This window comes from Pseudophryne corroboree, chromosome 7 (assembly GCF_028390025.1).
Source record: "Pseudophryne corroboree isolate aPseCor3 chromosome 7, aPseCor3.hap2, whole genome shotgun sequence".
Taxonomy (NCBI): Eukaryota; Metazoa; Chordata; class Amphibia; order Anura; family Myobatrachidae; genus Pseudophryne; species Pseudophryne corroboree.
This window is the reverse complement of record NC_086450.1, coordinates 345325865-345353708: the sequence shown is the minus strand read 5'-3', so window position 1 is coordinate 345353708 and position 27844 is coordinate 345325865. Positions and strand designations below refer to the sequence as shown.

General features: G+C 45.3%; 1 protein-coding gene across 3 annotated transcripts in view; it reads left to right on the top strand.

Annotated features, from left to right (window-relative positions):
* The first annotated feature begins 542 nt into the window (after positions 1 to 542).
* The window catches only part of SYT17 (synaptotagmin 17), a 274794-nt gene continuing 247492 nt past the window's right edge, over positions 543 to 27844 (top strand). Inside the window, exon 1 of one of the 3 annotated variants that reach the window (XM_063934394.1) lies at positions 543 to 909. In XM_063934394.1, coding sequence (XP_063790464.1) covers positions 895 to 909 — 15 coding nt within the window. In that variant the 5' untranslated portion in view covers positions 543 to 894. Of the gene's footprint in view, positions 910 to 953; positions 1033 to 6338; positions 6665 to 27844 lie in introns of those variants that run through there. The other 2 variants (XM_063934393.1, XM_063934395.1) reach the window with 2 other exon arrangements.

Here is a 27844-nt window from a genome sequence, read left to right as displayed (position 1 = left end):
CGTGGGGAGCGCAGCGAGACCGCAAGGGGCTGCGTTGCGCTCGCCCCCCTGTTGGGATTGTGCCAGTCAAGATCCCGGTGTCGGTATTCCAACCGCCGGGATCCCGTCCGGCGGGATTTCATACTGATCCCATGTAGAGAGATGATACTGAGCTATAATGCCATTTAAAAAAAAAATATTGTTTCAATTAAATATAATTGTTGAGATTAAATTAGACAACTTGTATTGCTTCATGTGATGTAGGGTGTTCCTTTTATTTTGTGTATCAGCATATCTACAAATGAATCTATTAAATATATGTACAGTAGTATGCTTTTAAGAATGTGTTAAGTTTAAACATAATTATTTAAACAAAGTACTAATTTGAAGACAATTATAAAAGCCAAGCAGTTTGACTTTAATGCATTTGAGAAGTCACATTACAATAGATGCCTCAGTTCTTTGCCATAAAGGGCTTCTAGAAAGTAAAATAATAATTTAAAATAATATTGGTGACCACTAAGTGGCGACAGTGAGTTTGTGCTGGAAAGATAGGCACAATTCAAAACAAAACAGGGAAAAGCAAGCAAATAAGACTTCTAATCAAAGCTGCAGAGCCTGTAAGTGACAGGGAGGAGGGAGCCATTCCCAGGAACAGGCTTAGCCAGTGGAGCAGCCCCCCCAAAATAATCCAGGGTGCATCTGATGTGACATCCAAGCCACAAGTAAGAGTAGCCTATCTGTTCAGAGGAAGTGTCACCATGAGGAAGAACAACCCAGCTCTGAACTGATCAACTAAACAAGTCACGTCTATTTTTCCCTTGTGTGTGTATTTTATTGAGGGCAAAGAGGAGACAGACAGAGGGAAACGCTATGAGCTGGCAAATTTGGGACCTGGAGGCACTTTGAGTGAAGATGGCGTACATACAGGTAGGTGTCATTCACACTTCTCTTGCACATTGCTGAAAATGAAGTATCAGGTTAGAACTTGTGCAGCTTCAGCCAATGAACAAGTCACTGGTGCACGCTGAAAAGGATGGGTTTGACTGGCAGGTAATCCACTGTACAATGGCACATAATATTATTATTACTTATATAGCGATGGCATATTTTGTTTCGCTTTACATTTAATAGATCAGTGTGATAAGACAGAAGGGATTGTGATGTACATGTCTTAAGGTGCATACACACTGGACGTTTTTGCTGTAGCAGTAGAACTTTATACCACAAATTTTACAGAGGGAATTGTAAAAGAAGTTTTACAGTCCAACAAAAATGCAAAGGTGTACCTATGAGTTATATAGAAATATAGGGAATGCTATATTCTTCTATAAATATAACACAAATATATAAAGCATATATGTATGTGTGTGTGTGTGTGTGTGTGTGTGTGTGTGTGTGTATATATATATATGTGTGTGTATATATATAAAAAAATATATACATACAGTATATATTAGCAACATAGTGATGATAAATATATATATATATATATATATATATGTATATATACACTGTGAATGTGTGAAAATATATATACATTCATACAGTATTTATTAGCATGATAGTTATAATAATAACAACTATATATATATATATATATATATATATATATATATATATATATATAATTATTACTAACTATGGTAGTTTTGATATAGAAATACTTTAGGATTGCAAATAATTTATCTGTCAGTAAACATTTTGGAAGGATATACAATGGTTACATATGGGAAGAGTAATGAAATGAGCTCTTGATGTTTGTCCTGTCTTGCAGCTTAGGTTGGTTTATTTTTCATCATGAGGTTAATTGGGATGTGACACAAATTGTCACCGGGCAGCGTATTACAGGCAGGGTTCTTATGGTTTGTGTCTGACTTGAAGTGAGTTTTGATGTGCCTCGGGTGGAGCTGAGAGCCTGATTGGCTGATGTATTGATGCACAGACAGCAGACATTATTTGCAAAGCAACAGTTGTTTATGCTGGGAGCAGATGTTGTTCACTTGCTGCAAATTGCCTGCACTTTGAGTGTCACGTTACCTCAGTTTTACTGTAACTAATAACCGATTATGTACAATAAACACAGTACATATGTTATCTCTGTTCATTCTGTCTGTCACATGGGGATTATCATTGTCAAATAATGTGCATTATGCTGTGACATTCTATCAATATCTACTGTACATCACTCACCTTAAACATAAATGTATTAGTTATTATTATGACACATTATAAACTTACTGAACACACATTATATATGTATGTTATATGTACATTGCCAGATTCTAGAACATCTTTTCTCACAAAAACAATTTCACATACTGTACATTTTCTATTATATCTGCTTACTGTAACCAGCGTGCAGATATACAATCTATTCTTTGTTTTCAGGACATGATCATGCAGCTATGAAGTAATGACCTTCTAGATTGTAAGCTCTGGGAAGCAAAGGGTTTCTTTTGTGTATCATATATGGATTCTGTATTGTCATAAATGTAATTGCTTTGTCTGGTCGTAGTGCTCTGGATTATGCTTATGTTGTATACTTATTATCATGACTACTACTAATAATTATATATACATTTGATATTGCTTGCTCTGTCTAAAAAATAGATGTGATGATTCCTGAGAAGATGCACATTGCTGTGCGTTCTATGGAATAAATACAGTATCATAAAGCAAAATGTTGGGCCTCTGCATGGCAAACACTATGGAAAAACACTTGTTGCGTTTGATGACCATTCCTTCCATATCCTACCTCTTTTATTCTTGACATAGTGGGGCAGATGTATTAACCTGGAAAAGGCATAAGGAAGTGATAAACCAGTGATAAATGCAAGGTGATAAACGCACCAGCCAATCAGCTCCAATATGTAAATTAACAGTTAGGATCTGATTGGCTGGTGCGTTTATGACCTTGCATTTATCACTGGTTTATCACTTCCTTATGCCTTCTCCAGGTTAATACATCTGCCCCAAGTGTCTTCAGTTTGTCATTCCCCTTTTTGACCCCACTGCATTTGTTCTGCACAGCCTTTCTTCTCCCTTTCTTACCCTACATTTCATGTCAGACCCCTTCAGTTATTCACCATTTTTGGCTTTACAACCATACCATAGTCCTTTTTGGCCTACCTGGACTGCATCCTGTGACCTTCACTGCCATCTCTGTACCACACCTCTCCTGCGTTTAATGGCCCTCATTCCGAGTCGTTCGCTCGGTATTTTTCATCGCATCGCAGTGAAATTCCGCATAGTGCGCATGCGCAATATTCGCACTGCGACTGCGCCAAGTATCTTTGCTATGAAGATAGTATTTTTACTCACGGCTTTTTCCTCGCTCCGGCGATCGTAATGTGATTGACAGGAAATGGGTGTTACTGGGCGGAAACACGGCGTTTTATGGGCGTGTGGCTGAAAACGCTACCGTTTCTGGAAAAAACGCAGGAGTGGCCGGAGAAACGGGGGAGTGGTTTGGCGAACGCTGGGTGTGTTTGTGACGTCAAACCAGGAACGACAAGCACTGAACTGATCGCACTGGCAGAGTAAGTGTGGAGCTACTCTAAAACTGCTAAGTAGTTTGTGATCGCAATATTGCGAATACATCGGTCGCAATTTTAAGATGCTAAGATACACTCCCAGTAGGCGTAGGCTTAGCGTGTGTAACTCTGCTAAATTCGCCTTGCGACCGATCAACTCGGAATGAGGGCCCATGTTCCCCCTGGACTGCTACTAATCCTTGGTACATTTTTAATGTGGAATATTCTTAGAGAACCTGACTTTCAGTGGTTTCTTTTGACCACTTCTCAACCCTTTTAATGACCCCCTAGAAAATCAATTTCGAGTAATCTTTGTAATTCTTTCTGTATTCCACCCACCTATTATGTTGCTCATCATCCCACCACATATGATACATCATCCTGGGAGTACTCCACTGATTTTATTTTCTATATCCCCTTCTGTTATTTTCCATTCTTTTTAAATTAAAGGTTACCAGTCATTCACTATCCATCTTTTATTTCCTACTTCCTGGGCTGTGATAGAAATGTTTAGAAAAGATGGGAGGTCCCAAGAAGATGGAAATAAATACAGTTTATGGCATATACAATACCCTGTAGCTCATTATTAGGCCTCCAAACTATAGTCTGTGGCAAAAGTTTACTGCAATAATCCCTTTTATTGCCACACTTTTTGTACACCACATCTTTCCTGCCATTCTGTCTAATGCCATTATTTTTATTTTCATGCTTCAAGTCCTACCAACTTTTCTGTACCACTCTTCACCATTATATTCTTTAACACTTCAACTCCCATTCTCCAGTGCTTTACCATCCATTGTGGACTCAACCTCTTCTATACTTAACCACTCCTTCTAGACCATGCTGCCAATATTCTAGACCATCCTTCATGTACACATGTCTCCTGTCCTTCTTCAAGCTTTTTATATCCCATTACTGCTGTTAGCCATTTTTTACCCCATCTCTAGTCCTTTGATTTGCTTCCTGGGCTCTGTTTTCACCATTCTACTGCATCACAACCCTTCCACTCTTAACTTTTGCTCATCGAATTCATCGTCATTGTTCATTGCCATTTTTCCTGTGGTATTATTAACAAATTTTACTGTGTTCTTTATCCCACATCTTCATTTCCTTTATCATACTTTCTGTACCTCTTCAATTTTTAAATATATTTTCCATGCACCACTTCATCAATCCCCCACAGACCATTTTTTTAGTCCACTGCACTCCATACTTTCTGTACCCACAGTACCCACAGTTCTTCTGTCTGTCATCATGCTTTTAGTACAGGTTCAGCATATTGCCAAAAACTCTACATCCCAACTCTCCCGTCCGTAATCCTCTGTTCTTGTGACTGTCTTTCAGTACTCCATTTTTTCATTCATTTACAATACTATCTGTTTCCAATCTTTTTAGCCTTCTGTCATACTTTCTGTACTGTTTCAGTTTCTAAACAAATTTTCTGTTGCACATCTTTTGAGTTCTTTTCAATAAATCATAACTCCTAACATTTGTAATGGCTGAGAAGCAGTTGACAAAACATACCTCCCTAATTGCCAAGCAAATTGGAACACTGCAGTCCCAATTGGTGAGGTTTGACAGATCCTCCCTAATTGCAAAAGAAATTGTAACACTGCAGTCCCAATTTGTGAGGTTTGACAGATCCTCCCTAATTGCCAAGCAAATAGGAACACTGCAGTCCCAACCAGTGATGTTTGACAGACCCCTCAAATAAGGACTGTCCTGAGGTATACTCCATCTCTTCTGTCCTCCACATTACTTTCTGTATACCACCTCTCCTGTCTTCCACATTACTTTCTGTACCCCATCTCTTCCGTCTTCTACCTTACTTTCTGTACTTCACCTCTTCTGTCTTCTACATTACCTTCTGTAACCCATCTCTTCTGTCTTCTACCTAACTTCCTGTACTGTCTCAATTCTGTCTACTACTTTACTTTCTGTACCCCACCTTTTCTGTCTTCCACATTACTTTCTGTACAACACCTTTTCTGTCTTCCACATTACTTTCTGTACCCCATCTCTTCTATATTCTACCTTACTTTCTGTGTTTCACCTCTTCTGTCTTCTGCCTTACCTTCTGTAACCCATCTCTTTTGTCTTCTACCTAACTTCCTGTACTGTCTCAATTCTGTCTACTACTTTACTTTCTGTACCCCACCTTTTCTGTCTTCTACCTTATTTCTGTAGCCAATCTCTTGTGTCTTCTACCATGCTTCCTGTATTCCATCTCTTCTGTCTTCCCCCTTACTTTCAAGACCCCCATCTCTTCTGTCTTCTAGCTTACTTTCTGTATTGCATCTCTTCTGTCTTCTCCCTTGCTTCCTGTGCCCAATCTCTTCTGTGTTCTACATTAATTTCTGTACCCCATCTCTTCTGTGTTCTACCTATCTTTCTGTACTCCATTTCTTCTGTCTTCTCATTTGCTTCCTGTACCCCATCTCTTCTGTCTTTCACCTTATTTCAGGACCCCATTTCTTCTGTCTTCTACCTTACTTTCTGTATTGCATCTCTTCTGTCTTCTCCCCTCCTTCCTGTGCACAGTCTCTTCTGTATTCTACCTTACTTTCTGTACCCCATCTCTTCTGTGTTCTACCTTAATTTCTGTACTCCATTTATTCTGTCTTCTCATTTGCTTCCTGTACACAATGATTCTTTTACCTTACTTTCTGTACCCCATGTCTTCTGTGTTCTACCTGACTTTCTGTACTCAATTTCTTCCTTCTTCTCATTTGCTTCCTGTACACAATCTCTTTTGTCTTCCACCTTACTTTCTGTACCTCATCTCTTCTGTCTTCTCCATTGCTTCCTGTACTCTACCTCTACATCCTTGTACCATAATTTCTGTACCCCAGCTGTTCTGACCTTCACTATCTGTTTTGTTCTCCTTTTCACCTCCCACCCTTAACTCCTCTGTACCATATATTATTCCTCCCACCCGGTTTCTCTCTATACATCTTCTTTTTCATCCCTACCCATTATTCTGCATATATATGAAGGATTCTGTGGTATAATCTAGCAAGCACATAGTTAGCCATTGCTACGCAACTATCTCACTGTAATCAAACATAATCTAATATATCAGTGGGTCTGGAATATCAGTGCAGCACACTCACAGTCCGCCTTTGCATTGATTACCAAAGACAATGATTGTAAGTATTCCTATATCATATAACCACCGAATATATTTTAATGTTTAATATTATCATGTGTCATGTATTTATTGTGTGCCTATTTTGTATTGATAACAATGAAAGAAGGTTGCCTTTTTTAGTAACTGATTAATACATACTACGTATATTTCTATATTTGAGATTGTGGGAGAACACTAATCGCTCTGATATGCTGGTGACTTGCATTAGTTTAGTCTGCAGATCATATAACTCATCCTATTACTATTATGCTTTTTAAAAGCTGTCTGCTGTTTGTCTCTGTAAGCAGAAAAAGGGTGTGGGTGATTGACAAGTGACTACTGGAAACAAGGTTTGCTGTCATTATAATAGTTAGCACCTTACAACATTTACTGTATGGGGGAAGGTGTAAAACCAGTTTTATATTTGAATTTGTGCTTTCTGTCATGATGAAAAGGGGATGTTGTCCTACAGGTAACAGCTAAGGGGAGGCTTTAATGAGTTAAAGCTGTGTTCTACATCATTACATTCATTTATCTGATGGTTTTTAGAGCAGGAGCCTTTGTAGTTTATAATGGAAAACCTGAGAACTAACGTTTATGCAAACAGAAAGTCAGGGGATTACAGAAAAAAAGTGGTAATAATCAGGTCATTAAATCCTAAATTATTTCAACCCCATGGACAGAGCTGAAACTGTTGCATTTATAAAATAATCTTACACACTGCCTTTGGTGTTGGAATAATTTAGGAATCTCTGAACTTCAAGCTCATTATGCAAATATTATGAATTACTTTCATCTAGGTACCATTGCTATTTCCCTGAGTATAAATGCAGGTAATTACTGTATACAGTATAGGTATAGGCTGTTATATTATCAATTTCTCTTAAAACTAGCCCCATAACTAATTCGGAAATAACTCCTAATTAGTTATTTCAGACTGTTAGTGTCTCACCTTTATCTATATGCTTTAACTGTGTATAATAATGTCTCTACCAGAAAAAGCAAGGTATTTAATAAACTTGTATTTGCACTTTATTTATAATTTGGTAGTTTTCACCATATTTATTTCATTAGAGTCTATGGAGGAGGCAGCGTGTTTAGGAAACAGTGAAAAATATGTGATAGCAGTGATTTCTCTAATATTTTCACTGCACTTAAATATGGAGAAATATAATAATACGTTTTCCTTCTTTTTATGCTGGAAAAATTCTATAATTATGTTTAATAAATGGAGTACTAAGGGGGGAATTCAATTAGCGCCAATAATTTAATTAATCAGGTGCAAAAAAAGGGAATTCTTTCCTGCATTTTTTTTTAGCTTAGGGCAATTCTATTAGAGCCCATTTTTGAATCAGAAAAAATATCTGTTGAGAAGAAACTTACTAATTATCAGGGATTTTTTTGAGACTGCTTTGGTCCCAAAAAAATCCCCAATATGTGCTGCCTGCAGCAACCTCCTCCTCCTGGTGCCCCGGCTAGGACTGTATTGCTCGCTTCCTACATTTTAAGGATCGCATCTTGCCCACACTGTCAGGCCGCGGCACTTACCGCTGCGGCGGTGGGTCCTGGGGTCCGTCCAGGCTCGGTCGGCTGTCTGCAGCGCTGGGCTGCGGGGGAGCGCGGCGCGGTCGTCGGCGGGTGTGACGGCTTCCTGGAAGGTAGGAGGGAGTACCTTGTGGCCGAAGCTTCCCTATGTGTCTGCAGTATGGGGGCGGCCATGTTGGAGACCAAAGTGCAGCACCAATGAGCGTGATGGGTGAGTGATCCTGATAACCTGCTGCCTATAAGTAGGCTGGGATTTTTGCATTCTGTGCCAGCGCTTTGTTGTAGTTACTCTGTGCCTTAGCTCTGTGCTCCCGCAGCTTTTTCTGTGCATCTCCGGTTAATTGGTCCCGTCTGGCTCTCCGAGTCCTCTGCCAACTCTTGCTGTACAACGCCCGTCAGCGCTCTCGTGTGCAGTCACAGTTGCCCGCTCTCCCACCAGTGCCTTCGGATTCTGCAGGATCCCCGTTGTAGTTCGCCAGCCTCCAGGTTTCACAGTTCTTCATCCTCTTTTTCAAATCATCCAGCAACCAGTCTTCACAGTTCTTCAGTCTTGCCACTGCATCATTCTGCAAACTCACTTCACAATTCTTCAGTCTCGTCCTTATATCAACCTACGAACACTCTTCACAGTTATGCAGCCTCGGCCTCATATCATTCAGTGACTTGCTTCCCAGCAGTTTCCCAGTCCTGAACTAACTAGCCCTAGCTCCCTGCAGTTTCATTCATATCTGTTGTTCTCAATAAATATATGAAAAGGAATTACCTTTGTCCTCCTTGTTTCCAGCTCTCATGGGCATTTGCTCCTTCGGTTGGACTGAGTCCAACGGATCCACAAACACCACCTGCCTTGACAGTAAGCACTGGCCCCATGGATCCGACAGGCGACCAGGCCTCCGGAGGCGATGCTATGGCCCACATTCTCTCACGTTTGGAGATTCAGGAATCTACTCAGTCGCAAATTGTGCAATTCATGCAGACCATGTCAGATCGGAAAGAGGCTCTTCACGTGACCATTAGGGCCCCACAGTCCCCGACTCCGGTAGCTTCTTCCTCTGCAGTGGTTTCTCCAGTGACAGTCTCAACATCTCGACTGCAGCTACCTCCACCAAGAAAGTTCGATGGCTCTCCGAAACTTTGTAGCAGATTCCTTAACCAGTGTGAAATCCAGTTTGAGCTCCAGTCTGCCAATTTCCCTTAGGCCCGCACCAAGATTGCATATATCATTTCTCTCCTCACTGGTCAAGCGTTGGAGTAGGCTTCTCCACTTTGGGAGAACCACCTCAGCGTCTCTTGAGATCCTTCGTCTTTGGCAGGGCTCGCGTCCCATCAGTCAGTATGTGATCCAGTTCTGTACTTTATCTTCTGAATTGAAGTGGAATGAGGAGGCCTTAATTGCTGCCTTTCGGAACAGCCTTTCAGACAGGATTAAGGACGACTTGACGGTTCTGGATGTGCCCACGAAACTAGATGATCTGATTTCTATTTGCAACAAACTGGATTTGCGGTATAGGGAACGTTGTCTGGAGAAATCCAAGCTGGAACGTCCAAGTCCTCATTTGCGGTTAAGACCTAGACAAGATCCCTCATCATCTCCATCCGTTCCAGCAACTGAAGAGCCGATGCAAATCGGTCTCTCTTGGCTTTCGGAGGAAGAACGTTCTCGTCGCCGCCAGGGGAACCTCTGTATGTATTGCGGTTCTTCAGATCACTTCGTGAAGTCCTGCAAACGCCGGCCGGAAAACTCCCGCTCCTAGCTTACTCCAGAGAGGTTAAGCTAGGAGTTACCTTGGAATCACGTACTGGAAAGGAGCCAACTTTTTCCATTTATTTGGAAGTTCCATCTTCTGTCCTTTTAGTCTCAGCTGTATTAGACTCCAGAGCAGCGCGGAACTTCATTTCTTCCACCTTCGTCCAGCAATTTAAGATTCGGACTGTGCCCTTGGAACAGGCAATCGCGGTTACGGCGGTGGACGATAGTCGAATCCCTGAAGGTATCATCACCTCTCAAACTACCTACTAGGGAGGCCAATCCCGGGCCGTTTTTTCAATCCCGGGATTCGGGATTGAAAAACGGTCAATCCCGGGATCCCGAGATTGCAGTAGGGACCAGTGAAGGTTGTAGGGAGCAGCGCTGGAGGGAGGGTGTAGGTAGTGGTGCGGGAGGTAGGGAGGGTGTAGGTAGTGGTGCGGGAGGTAGGGAGGGTGTAGGTAGCGGTGCGGGAGGTAGGGAGGGGGTAGGTAGCAGTGCGGGAGGGTAGGTGTAGGTAGTGGTGCGGAAGGGAGGATGTAGGTAGCGGCGCGGAAGGGTTGGTAGCGGCGCGAGAGGGAGGGTGGGTGTAAGTAATGACACTAACTGTTAGCCGTGCGGCCGCGGCAGCCATGGACTCACTGAACGCGGGAGCATTTCAAATGAAGCGCCGGCCGCCAGCCAACCAGAGCTGGCGGACCGGCGGCCAATCAGGGAAGCGGTCGCAGCAGTGGCTCCCGATTGGCTGCCGCTGCTGCAGCAGCTTCCCTGATTGGCTGCCGAGCCGCCAGCTCTGATTGGCTGGCGTCCGGCGCTACATTTGAAGTGCTCCCGCGTTCAGTGAGTCCATGGCTGCCGCGGCCGCCCGCCTAATAGTAAGTGTCATTACTTACACCCACCCTCCCGCACATGCGCACTGTAATACCTTGAATCCCAGGATTGGAAGCTCCAATCCCGGGATTCAAATCCCGGCATTTTTGGGCCCAAATCCAGGGATCCCGCCGATCCCGGGATTGGCCTCCCTACTACCTACCTTAGAATAAAAATGGGCGTATTACACTCTGAAAACATCTCTTTCCTCGTGATTCCCAAAGCTTCTCATGACATAATTCTCGGACTTCCTTGGTTACAAAAACACAATCCGAAACTTTGCTGGCGAACTATGGAGATCCAATCCTGGGGAGAATCCTGCACCGATACTTGTTTGGCCTCTGTTAAACCACTTTGTTCGCTTCATGTCTCTGGAATACCCACAGTTTACAGTCTTACCGGAACGTCTTCAGTAAACAAGGGGCAGATTCTTTACCACCTCACCGTGAATGGAATTGCCAGATTGATTTAATGCCAGGCAGGACTCCTCCCAGGGGTCGAATTTACCCGTTGTCAATCCCTGAGACTCAAGCTACAGCTGATTACATACAAGAGAATTTGGCCAAAGGGTTTATTAGACTGTCGTCATCTCCTGATGGATTCTTTTTTATCAAGAAAAAAAATGGAGACCTGCAACCATGCATTGACTACCGGGGTCTCAATGAGATCACTATCAAAAACCGGTATCCACTTCCGTTGATTCCTGAACTGTTTGATCGAGTGAAGGGGGCCACAGTTTTTACTAAACCATTTTTCAGAGTTATGTAATAAACTTTTCGGGACCTTCTCTATAATTGCTTGGTGGTGTACTTGGATGATATCCTAATATTCTCCAAAGATCTAGAGTCTCATTGTCTCCAAGTTAAGGAAGTTTTAGCTCATCTGAGGAAGAATCGTTTATTCTGTAAATTGGAGAAATGTACCTTCGAGGTAACATCCATTCCTTTTTTGGGTTTCATCATTTCCAGATCGGAGCTTCGAATGGATCCTGCCAAAGTTCAAGCATTTTATGACTGTCAGCTCCCACGTCCCTCAAAGGCATTTAACGCTTCCTTGGCTTCGCCAACTTCTACAGAAGTTTATTAAGGATTACTCCACCTTGGTGGCATCCATCACAGCCTTAACGCGTAAAGGAGCGGATCCCTCGAATTGGACCCCTGAAGCCAATAAAGCCTTCCTCGATTTGAAGCAAGCCTTCACGTCTGCTCCCATTCTTCGTCAACCTGACCTTAATCGTCCATTTCTCGTGGAAGTGGATTCTTCCACAGAGGCAGTTGGGGCTGTCTTATCCCAAGTTTACGAGGACAAGAAGATCCATCCTTGCGGTTATTACTCTTGAAGATTCCTGCCTGCTGAACGAAACTATGCCATCGGGGAACAGGAATTGCTAGCCATTAAATTAGCATTCGAAGAATGGAGATATCTTTTAGAAGGAGCTCAACATCCCATTACAGTATACACCGATCATAAAAATCTACTGTCTTCAGACGGCTCAATGTCTCAATCCGCGACAAGAGAGATGGGCTCTCTTTTTTACCTGGTTTAACTTCAAAGTCACTTATCGTCCTGGATCCTTGAATAAGAAAGCTAGTTCCGCCTCTGACAGTGCACCCCTTTCCCAGCACCATCACACCTCACCCATAGAAGTCCTTATTTTGGTGTTCCTACCCCCTATATTTTAAATAGGAACAGTGTGCCCATTCGGTGCACAGCCCAAAAAGGGGTGTGTTTTTGCTGGCAAGGGGCATGGCTACACAATAGTACCCCCAATTCAAATTACGCCACACAGTAGTGCAACTTTATTCACATTTTATCATGCGTTAGTGTCCCTAATTTACGTAACATAACACAGTAGTACGACTATACCTTATATACATTACTCCTCACAGTAGTGCCCCTTATTCACATTACAACACACTAAATTGCTCCTTATTCACATTACACCACACCGTAGTGCTCTTTATTTACATTAGACAATACAGTAGTGCCCTTTCTATACATTAAGCCACACAGTAGAGCACCGTATACACATAATGCCACACATTAGTAATGCATTTATACATATAATACCACACAGTAATGCCCCTTACACATATGACACACATTATTATTGTCCTTATAAACATAATGCGCCTAACGCATTATGACAACCTTTATTAATGCCCTTATACATATAATGTCCCTTACACATATGCCGCACATTATTATTGCCCTTATACACATAATGACACATATAATGTCCCTTACACATATGCTGCACATTATTAATGCCCTTATACACATAATGACACAAACAGTGCTCCTTACATATTTGCTGCACATTATTAATGCATTTTTACACATGAGACACATAATGCCCCTTACACATATGCCGAACACTATTGCACAACCAACCCACCTGCACAGAGCACTCACACGGCCGCTAACACTGTGACCTCTGCCTCTGCTTGAATACAGATATGTCCTCATAAATCTTGCCTCAATGCTAACGTCGGGCGCCTTTTTTTATGAAAACGCATCGTATTTGCATTGCTATGTGGCTAGGATGCACAAGCAGCTTCTGCTGATTAAAGTGATATGCAGCATGCCTATATACTGTGTGAGACTGTGGCTGTATCTGCATATGAAATGCTACACACAGAATATAGGCATGCTGCATATCATTTTAATCAGCAGAAGCTGCTGATGCCCCTAGACATACCAAATGCCCTAGGCAATTGCCTAGCTTGCCTATGCCTGGGACCGGCTCTGTGGACCATGATTTGTGGTTGGTGGCTCAGAGGCAGTGGTCAGACTACCTTTTTGATAACTCCAAATGTACTGTAGGTTGCTGTTCGCTCAACATATACAATATTCTCAAGCTGAGATAGGGGGTAGTCTGGCATTTTTAGCTAAGGAAGATGCTGGTAGCCATAACATTACTGTAATTCTAAATCCCCATGGTCAACCATGTAATTCCGGGCAGGATATTGCGGATGTTTTTTACCATTATTATTCTATGTACACCTCTAGAGTCTCCTATACTGTGGTGCAGCTTCAAGAATATCCCAGTAAACTATTTACTTCCTAGAGGCTCCTTTCACACTGGAGGAAGTGGAGGCTGCAGTCTCTTCATTCACAACCTCTAAGGCTCCTGGTTGTGGCGGGATTCCTGTAGAGGTCTATAGGAAGTTTTGAGACTTTTTCATTCCCAATTTACTAGAACTATTTAATTATTTGTATGAATGGGGCTCCATTCCCCCCTCTATATCTGAAACTATCATTATAGTATTGGCCAAGCCTGGGAAAGATCCCACTCTTTCTGAATTTTATAGGCCTAGTTCCCTATTATCCACAGATGTAAAGGTGCTAGCTAAAAATCTTGCAATGCACCAGAATTCGGTAATTACTTCTATTATCCACCCAGATCAGATGGGGATTATGCTGGGGAAGTCTACAGCTCAGAATCTTCGGAGATTGTTTTATCACTTGCAAGGGAGGGATTTGGTTGGGTCTGGGACTGCTTTTGGTTCTCATTTTGTAATGTGGATTCAGTTGCTGTACTTTTCCCCAGTGACCAGAGTCTCAATTAATGGTTATACTCGAGCCCTGTTTACGCTTGCTTAGGGAGGCTAATCCCAGATGTTTTTTTCAATCCTGGGACCTCAGATAATATTTGGGTGCTGAAGGGTGTTCCTTCCCTATGTCAGTTGTTTAGGGGAGTTTTTTTAAAGTAATTTTTACAGTTGAAGAGCAAATTTGATATATCTAATACAACTTTTTTTTAGATACTTGCAACTGTGGCATACGGTGAAGGCTCAGTTTGGCTGTACCTATTCTGCTATGTCACCATCCCCAGTTTAATTATTGGTTGGGAGTTTGGGCTCTAGGAGTCAAATTTTCATAGTTTATGCTACATACAATGCCAGACTCTTCCCAGGCCTCCTTGATCCAATCAAACTTAAATGGGAGACAGATATAGTTTTGTTCTCTAATGAGCACTGGGTATAAATCCTGGATTCTAGAAAATATACCACTTCCTGTGTTAGATATCAGTAGGTGTTTTTTACGTTCTCCACAGGGTATATCGTACACCAGTATCTTTACAACGAGCTGGCCTGTGGTCTTATGCTGCTTACCCCGTAATGTGGCATAGAAGACTGAGGCTGTTGGCACCTGTTTTGAGATTACCCTATGGTGTCCCCCTTCTGGGTCACAATGTGGGGTGATATTATATGTACGGCTTCCTCTCTTCCTCCATTATAACCTAGAATTTGTCTGTTTGTTTTAGATTTAGAGAAGACACATTCCCAGGTGCTTTACCGCTATACTTTATTCCTTACTACCATGGCTAAGATTATTGTGGTGAGGTCTTGGTTTGCACATAATCCTTCTGACCCTTATAAATGGAGAGCCTTAGTATGTGATGTGGCTAAACACGAAGGGCAGCTATTTAAAAGCTGCAACTCTTTATCTAAGTTCCATGATAAGTGGGATAGATGGTGTCTTTCCAGGATAGGTAGTGAAGAGGGCTCATCAATGGACTCCTAGACTATTTGTATTATTACAGTGTCCAGGTTGTGGTGGTGTGTCTCCTTGCCGGCTTTCAATACTTTAACACCTCGTCTCTTCCTGGGTTTTCTCTAAATTGTATTTGCACATTTGTTGTTTTCCTGACGGATGATTTACTGCGCACCCTGTAGTACCTGTAACTAGTTTCTAACTGCAATGCACTTTCTGCACTTATGTTCTGTGTACTTTGCTGACGATAAAATGGTTGTTGTTTGTTTTTGTTTTATATTATTTACTTCGAATATTAATAAAAACAATACCTGATTTTTTTGAAAAAAAAAGAGTTGGTGGGTGAAACCTTGCACTGGAACAAGGTCCTGGAACTCGGTCCTCAGGATCCCAAGCAGTCAGCGTTTTCCAGGTAACCCAGCAGCAGATGCACAGGCGTATTTATTACTCACTGACACACTTTAAAAGGTTCACAGGTGGAGCTAATTATTTCACCTGTGATTCTGTGAGGAGACCTGCAAAACGTGAACTGTTGGGGGTCCCTGAGGACCGAGTTTGGGAACCACTGCTCTATAGAAAGCACAGAAGTCTATAAAAGATATAAGAGATAATCGAGAATTAGTCGCTGACTAGCATGCAGTAAAGTATACAGCAGCGCACAAACTATTTTTATTGTAATATCTTTGGAATGGGCCCTAGCCATGAAATGTGTATATTCTACTTTAATCAGATCCTATAAATTTGCCTTTTATTATAACCCCCCTTCTTTTATTATTCATATAAATGAATAATCATGATGTTGTAAGTGGGCACTATATATTATATGTATAGTAGTACATGTTATTATAATTACATGCTCTCCACTGTGCATCTGCCCTGTGTGACGTCACCTTTCTGGTTTCAAATATCTGATATCACTGTTTTTTTAAATAACCTTGCCAATAAATCATTACAATCCTTCCCTTTTCACTGGCTCAGTCCGATGTTTTGATATGGTCTATGTTTAGTTTAATGCCAGCAAGCACCAGTGGGGATTTATGTGATAAAACAGTGTACATCAAGAGGAGTGTCTGTTCTTTTTTTTGTTTTTAACTTGTTGCAAACGCTACAGGCATACATCTGTGGCGTCTGATTCCCTGTCTCCCAGGAGAGGTGAGAGGGTCTGCAGCCGTGCCATTCTTTGCAGATGTTTCTATGGTTACAGACTCTGCTAATTTCTAAGTAAGATCTGGCCTCTGATGGAAGAAACAATACAGGGATCAACCATCCCCTCCCCCCCGTACTACTTGATGATGTACCGGGAAGACAAACTTGTCACTACAGGGTCACAGGTTATAGTGACAATTTCCCAACTCTGGGCTTCAATATATTCCAGGACACAAAATCCTTACTGAACCTCCCACCTGTTTTCATCTGATTACTTTCCTTGTCACTACTGCCTCCTCATTACCAGTTAAGCAGATTAAACCACAACATCATTTTTCTTTCTGTTTCATAAAAACTTTACTTCATTGATTATATTTTGCTTTCACAATAAGACAGGAGCTTTGCAATAATTGGTGTCATCTAATAAAATGCATAAATCATTTAATAATCTACGCTGGTGGTATTGATGTAAATAAACCATAATACAGATGTGAAAGTATAAATATACTGTACGATATTGTTACATTTTGAAAGATATATATTTTTTAATGGCATATCTTGTTATATGAATTAATTTGTGATGAATTTTAAATTTCTATAAAGTGCAAAGTTTGACTGTGAACTATAAAGTTTGTAAAAGAAATGTATATATTTATTAGGTTATTTAACTTCCTCTTTTTGAGCATGTATCACATTTTGGCAAGTAATTCAGAGTTGTTTTTCATTTGGCATTTTAACATTTCCAAGCTGATCATTAGCACCAAACAATAGGATTTATGTCTACTTTCACCACATACATCAATGGCCAAATGGGGAGAAATTCAAGACCTCATTGATGGAGCTGGTTAATGCCATCAGAATATAGTGGCACACAGGCAGGGCCAGTGCAAGGTTTGTAGGTGCTCTAAGGAAAGCTTCTCATTACCACCCACACTCCCTCAAGACACTCTTCCAAGCCATACACATAAAACCACACTCACGTTTACTAAAGTCTGTGACAATGGTGGCCGGGTGATAGGTTGACTGTAATAAGGTCGACAGTCAATAGGTCGATCACTATTGGCCGACATGCATTATGTCGACGTGGACAACACTGATTTCATGAAGTGGATATGTCTTTAGGATCATCTGGTTTTACTGTGTATCTATATGTTAATATGTGTGTTTTATATGTATTATGTAGATGTGATCCATTGGTGTGATACCCCCGTGAGGTTTATTATTATTGCATCTTTTTAATAAAGAACAGTTAATATGTACTATTAAGCGCCACCTGGATTCTTTTATATAATTTATATAACTGGTAATAAAATAAATAAACATAATAATAATTGTCTGTTTTCCAGGGGTTTTCCAGGTGGCTGATGATATACAGAGCAACACTAAATACTGCCCTCCCCTGTTACCTCGGGGGTAATTCAGACCTAATCGCTGGGCTGCTAATTTTGCTGTCCTGCGTTCAGATAGTCGCCGCCTCCAGGGGGAGTGTATATTCGCTGTGCAAGTGTGCTATCCTATGAGTACGTCAAGCTGCTAAAATCTACTTTGTGCAGTCTCTGCGCAGCCCAGGACTTACTCCTACAGTGCGATCACATCAGGCTGATCAGGGCCGGAGCTGACGTCCCACACCCTCCCTTAAAACGCTTGGGCACACCTGAGTTTTTCATGGACACTCCCAGTAATCGGTCAGTTACCACCCACAAACGGCCTCCTCCTGTCAATCACTTTGCGAACGCCCGGCGAACGGATTTTTCGTACCATCCCGTCTCTGACCGGCGATGCCCTTTGTTGCTGTCCAACGCGTGTGCGCAGAGCCGGCCATAGGCATAGGCAAACTAGGCAATTGCCTAGGGCAATTAAATATGCCTAGGGGCATCAGCAGCTTCTGCTGATTAAAATGATATGCAGCATGCCTATATTCTGTGTGTAGCATTTCATATGCAGATACAGCCACAGTCTCACACAGTATATAGGCATGCAGCATATCATTTTAATAAGCAGAAGCTGCTTGTGCATCCTAGCCACATAGCAATGCAAATAAGCTGCATTTTCATAAAAAAGGTGCCCAACGTTAGCATTGAGGCAAGATTTATGAGGAGACATCTGTATCCAAGCAGAGGCAGAGGTCACAGTGTTAGTGGCAGTGTGAGTGCTGTGTGCTGCATGTGAGTGGGTTGGTTGTGCAGTAGTGTTCGGAATATGTGTAAGGAGCATTATGTGTGTCATGTAAAAATGCATTGATAATGTGCAACATATGTGTAAGGGGCACTATGTGTGTCATTATGTGTATAAGGGCATTAATAATGTGCGGCATATGTGTAACAAGGTACTACTGTATGTGTGTCATTATGTGTATTTGGGCACTAATAATGTGCAGCAAATGTGTAGGGGGCACTATGTGTGTCATTATGTGTAAAAGCGCATTAATAAAGGTTGTCATAATGTGTAAGGCGCATTATGTTTATAAGGATATTAATAATGTGTCTCATATGTGTAAGGGGCATTACTCTGTGGCATTATGTGTATAAGGTGCTCTACTGTGTGGCGTTGCGTATAGAAAGGGCACTGCTGTGTCGTCTAATGTGAATAAAGAGCAATAGGGTGTGGTGTAATGTGAATAAGCAGCAATTCAGTGTGATGTAATGTGAATAAGGGGCTCTACTGTGAGGAGTAACATTTATAAGGTAAAGTGATACTACTGTGGGATGTAATATGAATTATGGACACTATCGCATGATAAAATGTGAATAAAGTTGCAGTACTGTGTGGCGTAATTGGAATTGGGGTTACTATTGTGTGGCCATGCCCCTTGCCAGCAAAAACACACCCCTTTTTGGCCTGAGCACCAAATGTGCAAACTGTTCCTATTTAAAATATAGGGGGTACAAACACTAAAATAAGGACTGCTATGGGTGAGGGGTGATGGTGCTGGGAAAGAGGTGCAAGGTCAGAGGCGGAACCAGCGGTGGTGTTAGGGGGCACCAGCCAAAATCTTGCCTAGGGCATCATATTGGTTAGGGCCGGCTCTGCGTGTGCGCATTGCGGTGCATATGCATGAGCAGTTAGTAACTGATTGCCCACTGTGCGAAAACGCACAGCAGCAATCAAATCTGAATCACCCCCCTTGTACAGTGTATACCCAGCTTAAGTCTCACTAAGGAAAGATTTTTATTCCAAGGGCGTAGCTACCATAGGTGCAGGGAGTGCAGTTGCTATGGGTCCCAGAGCTGAGAGGGGCCCATCTTTTCTGTCACAGTTACATGTGTTACACACATTTTTGATATATATGCTATTTGCTATAATGCGTAATATAACTATAGTCCTATTCTTCATATTGTGCCACTATAATGTGGCACAATATGAAGAATAGGGGTGGTCTTCAGTATGCCGACTGTCGGGATCCCGGCGCACAGTATACCGGCGCCAGAATCCCGACAGCCAGCATACCGACACTTTTTCTCCCTCGTGGGGGTCCACGACCCCCCTGGAGGGAGAATAAAAAGCGCGTAGGGCGCCACCGTGCCCGCAGCGTGGCGAGAGCAGCTAGCCCGCAAGGGGCTCATTTGCACTCTCCACGCTGTCGGGATGCCGGCGGTTGGGCTCCTGGCGCCAGTATGCTGGTCGCCGGGAGCCCGGCCGCCGGCATACCATACTACACCCGAAGAATAGGACTATATGCATAATATGAACTGTAATGTGACAGAATATGAACTGGGGACACTGTATGGCATAATATGAATTGAGGGTACTATGTAGCATAATGTGTACTGGCAGCCCTACAATGTGATATAATGTGACCTAGGGCACTACTATGGCTCATAATATAAACTAAGGCAATACTATGGGGCATAACATTAACTAGGGCACTACTATGGTTGAGCAAATGGACTTAGGCATTATTACGGGACATAACATTAACAATTGCTGAGGAGAGGTGACTCTCTAGAAGCATTGGGACAGGGGCCCCTTCAAAAACTGCTGTGGGGCCCACAAAGTTCTGGCTACACCCCTGTTTTATTCCTTTCCCAATAATGTACTGTACAAGTGAATTGAATCAAAGATGTCTTCCACAAACATTGTCTGTGACATAGAGAAGGTTACTGTGAGGCTCTTACCTGGACAACAGATGAGGCCTTTCTCTACCTGTTTTGCTTTCACTTATACACCTTAGACAGTGTGCGATAATCAATTGTTATATCGCGCCCGATCTCTTGTCTAAAGTGATGGGAGATCACAGGGTGATATTCAATTGATCCATGTTGTCGCGCATATTGCGCCCATAGCAGTTGGGTTTGGCTATGTAAGCAGTGGCGCACCCAGGGGGGTTTCCGAGCACCCAGAAACCCCCCTCCACCCAAAAAAATTTTTTATTTTTATTTTTTTTGCTGCATGAGTATTATTAATGGCTGTCTAACGTCCTCTGCAGCCTGCTGTCTTCCTGGTGGCACTTGTAAGTGCTTAATAAAAGTTTACTTTATTTTAATTATAGTACATATATATCCATGTGCTTACATATATACATACATACATATATACACACACACACACACACACACACACACACACACACACACACACGATATATATACATGTGTATATACAGTAGACGTGTACTGTATGTATGTATGTATGTATATATATATATATATATATGTATGCATGTTCAATATATATATATATATATATATATATATATATATATGTGTGTGTATATATGGTATATATATATATATGTGTAGATATGTATGTGTGTATATATATATATATACACATATATATATACACATATATATATATATATATATATATATATATATATATATGGAGGTGGATCGGCACTCCCACTGATGGCCATAGTAAGCATCGGTGCCCTCTTGAAACAAATACTTACAAATACGGAAAGGAGAAAGCGCCACTCTGCGTCTTTAAACAGGCAAAAAGTGTATTCAACAACACATCTACAGGTCCTGTAGATGTGTTGTTGAATGCACTTTTTGCCTGCTTCCTCCTTTCCGTATTTGTGTGTGTATCTCCTATATATTTGCCCAAGTCTGTGACTCTGTGCCCGAAACGCTGGGCGGAGTCACAGGCACAGATCTGGCCAGGAACAGTCCCCTCCCTCTCTCCGCCCAGTCCCCCCCCCCATCTCCGCCCAGTCCCCTGTCTCCCTTCTCCCCGTACACTCTCTGGTGACATCGCAGCCGCTGACTGTGAGCGGAACTCACACTACCTGCCTCACAGAGTAGCGGCTGCTGCAGAGTTCAGAGGGACATGCTGAGCACTGGCAGCTGCTCTCGCTCCCTCTCCCACCCGCGGCAACCACCCGTCACTTACCCGCGGTCGCGGGTGAAAAGGGGGCGTGGCTTCGTGGAAGGGGGCGTGGCTCCGCGTCCGGACCCCCGTTTTCGGCACAACTCGCCCCCCCTCCCACCCGCGGCTACCACCCGCATCTGCCCCCCACCCGCGGCATCCACCCGTCACTTACCCGCGGTCGCAGGGTAAAAGGGGGCGTGGCTTCGTGGAAGGGGGCGTGGCTCCGCGTCCCGATCCCTCGTTTTCGGCACAACTCGCCCCCCCTCCCACCCGCAGCAACCACCCGCATCTGCCCCCCACCCGCGGCATCCACCCGTCACTTACCCGCGGTCGCGGTGAAAAGGGGGCGTGGCTTCACGGAAGGGGGCGTGGCTCCGCGTCCCGACCCCCGTTTTCGGCACATTGTGGGTCGGGGCATACGGCCTTCACCCGGACACTGCTGAATCTGCAGTGCTGGCTTCTGGACTGTGACAGGAGCCGGCACTTTGGTGTCACCCCTCAGAGGGTAACACCCGGGTGCGGGCCGCACCCCCCGCACCCACGTTGTGGCGCCACTGCTCCCGCCCCCACCCGTAGCACAAACACCCGCCGCATCCACCCACCACCCGCGGCACTCCCGTCCCCTCCCCCACCCAGAGCACAAGCACCTGCGCCACCCACCCGCGGAACTCCCGCCCCCTCCCCCACCCGTAGCACCAACACCCGAGGCAACCAACCGCATTCGCCCCCCACCCGCGGCACTCCCACCCGCAGCACCAACACCCGTGCCACCTACCCGCGACACCCACCGCATCCACCCACCACCCGTGGCACTCCACCCCCTCCCCCATCCGCAGCACCAACACCCGCACCACCCGTGGCACTCTGCCCCCTCCCCCACCCACAGCACCAACACCCGCTGCCCTCCCCCTGCGGCACCCAACGCATCCCCCACATCCGCTCCCACCCGCGGCACTCACGCCCCCACCCGTAGCTCCCACACCTGCAGCACCCCCCGCCTCTCCCCCACCCGCTGCAACCCCGCCCCTCCCCCATACCCACCTCTCCCCCCTGCTGCACCCTTCACCCAACCCGCACCACCACCGCAACTGCCCCATCCTGCACCCACCCCTCCTGCACCCGCACCACCGCCCCAACCCTCGGAACCCCAGCAGCTGCCTCCCACCACCCAACTGCACCACCACTGCTCCAGCCCCTGCCCCCCCTCCGCACCTGTCCCTCCACCCCCAGCACCCCCCCTCCCCCATCCACGGCACTCCCACACCAGCTTCTCCCACAGCCCTCCCACACCCACATCACCCCTGCTCCCAACCCCCCACCCATGGCACCCCCGCCCCTCTCCTACGCACAGCACCCCTGCTCCCGCACCCCCACCCCTCCCCTACCTGTAGCACCTGCCCCTGCAACCGTGGCACCCTCAAACCCACCACCCCCCCAAATGCACCACACCGGCAAACTGCCCCCTCCCCCACCCGTGACACCCCCCCACTCCACCCCCTTACCCACCTCTCCCCCCGCTACACCCGGTTAACGGGGCGTAGCCCCTAACGACGGTGTGAAGAGCGCCCGTAGGGCGCGATGAATCACCTAGTATATATATATATATATATATATACATACACACACACACACACACACACACACACACACACACTAGTTTTATGGACCCAGCATATACTGGGTCACCTCAGTCCCCATCCCCGTGATTGGCTCCACCCAGTTCTGGAAACCCCCCCATGCAAATCCTGCGTTTGCCACTGGTAAAGCAGCTAAACCCGTCAAAACGAATGGGCGGGATCGTGAAAAGTACCGTTAGCGCATTTCAGGGGTAGCTAGCTTAGATGATATCGCACCACCAGCAGACACATTTGAAGTTTATCTACATTGCTGGACAAGTGAGCCATCTTATTGCTCAGTTACATGGCCCATTTATTTGCTTTGATATTCGTTCTTATATTAGACGGGGACGCCAAAGAGGGGGTGGTGGGTACAAAGTAACTGGGCCGGGACCTATCTGGGGGCCTTCCACAATCCAGAACCTGCCACAGAGATGCAGTTATGCTCCCAGCAGCATGTAAATAGGGCCCATTATATTCACAACCAGGTATGTGGGCACTCCCTCAGTATAACTTACTTTTATCCAGTTAATTGTTATTCTACTTTAATCCTGTCTATCGATACGGGTTTGGAATGGAAATCCTGACATAGGGTGTTAACCTTCCCCTCCCTTTTAGGTGCCTAACCCTCCCCTCCCCTCCCCCCCACAGCCTAAGACTAAGGAGGACATGTACTAAGCAGTGATAAAAGTGGAGAAGTGTGCCAGTGGAGAAGTTGCCCACCAATCAGCTGCTCTGTATACTGTATGTTTATAGTATGCAAATTATAAATGTTACGTCAATGCTGATTGGTTGCCACGGGAAACTTCTCCACTCGCTCACTTCTCCACTTTTATCACTGCTTAGTAAATGTCCCCCTAAACCCCCAGGTAGGGCCTAAACCTAACCCCCTATCCCGTACCCCATCCCGCATCCTATCCCTACCCCCCATAGTGCGCCTGCGCATGCGGGACGGCCGAGGGCCGTAGCAGGATAGCGATCACCTCTGCCTGATTGACAGGCAGAGGCGATCGATGGGCGGGAGGGGGCGAAACGGCGGCATTTGGCCGCCGTTTTGTAGGCACGGTTCGGCCAACGCAGGCGTGTCCAGACCGAACGGGGGGAGGGCCGCAGCGGCTGCATGAGGGCCGCAGCAGCTGCAGGCCAGGGAGCGAGGAGTAGCTCCCGGCCAGCTCGCTAAAGCTGCGCTGGTCGGGAGTTACTCCTGCAGTGCAAAGGCATCGCCGTTGTGCGATGCCTTTGCACTTCTGCAAGGGGGGCCGGACTGACATGCGGGGCGGACTAGCCCCATGCTGGGCGTCCCCCCGCATGTCAGGAAAGATGATCGTAGCTGTGCAAAATTTTGCACAGCTACGATCAACTCGGAATGACCCCCTGAGCAGGCCTGGCGCTACCCGCTCAGCGAAGGGATGCAGTGCAGGGAGGCGCTGGGACGGAGAGGCGCCTTCACTGCTCTGCATCTCTTCCCTGCTGCGCCGTCCTGGCCCCCCTGCTGCTGCTGCTGCTGTGTCTGTCACTGTATGACAGTCACTGGCAGCGGCTCCTGCAGCATGAAAAGCCTCCTCCCTCCCCTCCCCTCACCTGTGTGACAGCGGCTGTGTACGGGACGGAAGGGGGCGGAGCTACATGGGACGGAAGGGGGCGGAGCTAAACGGGACGGACGGAGGCGGAGCTACATGGACCAGGCTGATGTACAGATGGAGACTGGCTTAGGTAAATGTAGGGTGAGAGAGAAGTGTGTGTATATATGGTGGGTATGTGTATGTGTGTATATGGTGGGTGTGTGTGTATATATGGTGGGTGTGTATGTGTGTGTATATATGTGTGAATTGTGTGTGAGTGAGGTATGTCTGTGTATGCACATTTTATGGATGCTAGTACTGGGGGGACATTACGTATAATGACGCTACTACTGGGGGGGGGGCATTACATGTAAAGACGCAACTACTACTGGGGGGGCATTTTGTGAAACGACGCTACTACTGGGGGGGCCATTACGTATAAGGACGATACTACTACTAGGGGGGAATTAATTACGTATAAGGATGCTTCTACTACTGGGGGTGCACTACGTATACGGACGCTACTACTACAGGGGGGGCATTACGCGTAACGACGCTACTACTACTGGGGGGGCATTACGTATAAGGACGATACTACTACTAGGAGAGAATTACGTATAAGGACGCTTTTACTACTGGGGGTGCACTACGTATAAGGACGCTACTACTACTGGGGGGGGGCATTACGTATAAGGACGATACCACTACTGGGGGGGCATTATGTATAAAGATGCTTCTACTACTGGGGGTGCACTACGTATAAGGACACTACTACTACTGGGGGGGGGGCAGTGATCGCAAAAACGCGCTATAGCGCGTTTTTTACTCGTTTTTGAAGACATGGGACTCCAAATTACAAAGTGGGAGGGTCCCCGGGGACGTGCTCCTCATTCCGCCAATCTGTAAGGGGGATTTGTTTAACTGACACGCTGGCCTCGGGCTGAATGATATAAAGAGGAGGTGGAGCCAGTTTCCCCTCCTCTTTGGCGCCTGGCTGCTTGCGGAGGCCGGGTGACTCGGTGTCGGTGAGTGTATATTGCGGCTGGTGGATGGGGGATGGGGGTTTCCACAGGGACTCTGAGAGGTGCTGGCAATGTGCAGGGATCGGCGTCCGTGATCTAGTGGGTAAAGCTGGGCAAAGTGACTGGGGCTTCCCGCGGTGCCGTCTAAGGCAGTGACCGCGCTGCCGCTCTTGCCTTTGAGGTGTTCTCTCAAAGCAAGAGCGGCAGTGCTGCCACTGCCTCAGACGGCACCGCGGGAAGCCCCAGTCACTTTGCCCAGCTTTACCCACTAGATCACGGACGCCGATCCCTGCTGACGTGTGGTGCATTCCCGTGAGTCAGTCCGCTATGGCCACCCGGTGAAGTATTGGTGGCGGTATTATGTATAGCTGCGGCCGTGACGCGTGTTAGTCACGGCCGTGTGAGTGTCTGCCTGGGTTTGCTGAGGGGTCCGGGGTTCCCGCGGCGACAGTGCAGCTGGTGCCGGGAGTAAGAAGTGGTTGGTGACTACTAGCTTTATTGCAGCTGTAAAGGTTCCCTGGCTGGCGTCTTCGGAGGGAGGGGGGCTGGAGCTGTGGTCGGCTGTGTTTTTCCCCATCACCACAGGTGATGTGGTGATGGATTGCCTGATAGCTGGGGGGGTTAGGTGTTTTGTGGAGGGTTTCAGCTTTTAAATGCATTTATTACATGCCATGTTGTTTAGGTTGGCATTACCTAGCTAGCAGCAGGAGTATTTGTTTAGAAATGACAATTGATCAAGTCTTTATTTATTTTTTTTTATTTTTTTTAATATGGTAAGCCAGGTAAGGAAAGGTTTTAATTTTCTCCATAATATACTACTGAGGTCACTATCTGCTAACAGCCTCGGATTTACGTTCACATCATTAAATGTTAGTTGTCCTTGTGTAATGTGTATAACGTGCTGTACCTGGCGCAATGTGTATAACATGCTGTACCTGGCGCAATGTGTATAACGTGCTGTACCTGGCGCAATGTGTATAACGTGCTGTACCTGGCGCAATGTGTATAACGTGCTGTACCTGGCGCAATGTGTATAATGTGCTGTACCTGGCGCAATGTGTATAACGTGCTGTACCTGGCGCAATGTGTATAACGTGCTGTACCTGGCGCAATGTGTATAACGTGCTGGACCTGGCGCAATGTGTATAACGTGCTGGACCTGGCGCAGTGTGTATAGGAGGTTCTACCTGGTGCAATGTGTATAACGTGCTGTACCTGGTGCAGTGTGCATAGGAGGTTCTACCTGGTGCAATGTGTATAAGCGGCACTACTGTGTGGTGTAATGTGAATTGGCACTTATGTGGTCACGCCCCTTCCCCGTGAAGCCACGCCCCTAAAATTTTGTGGCGCGCCTTCGGCGCGCATTGCCTATGCTTTGCGGTCTGGGAGGTGGGACACCAATTCACTTTCTGCCTATGGCCACAAAATGTCTATTTACAGCTCTGGTGCAGGGTGTCCTGCATGCTACACAGCCCAGCAGCATTGTCGCCCCATCCTCCCCACCTTGCACCACTTTTGTAGTGTCCAAATAAGATTAAGATTAATTAAAACCTTCATTCCGATGGGACCCAGAAAAAGACCGGTAGGACCCCAATTTTCAAAAGTGAGGGGTCCCTGGGACCCACTTTTATTTGGGCTCAGCGCGATCACTGGGGGGCATTACGTATATGGACAATACTACTACGGGGGGCATTATGTATAAGGATGCTTCTACTACTGGGGGTGCACTACTTATAAGGATGCTACTACTACTGGGGGGGGCATTATGTATAAGGATGCTACTACTACTGGGGTGCATTACATACAAGGACGCTACTACTACGTGTGGGTCATTATGTATAAGATGAATAAGATTGTGCTACATTGTGGCGTAATTTT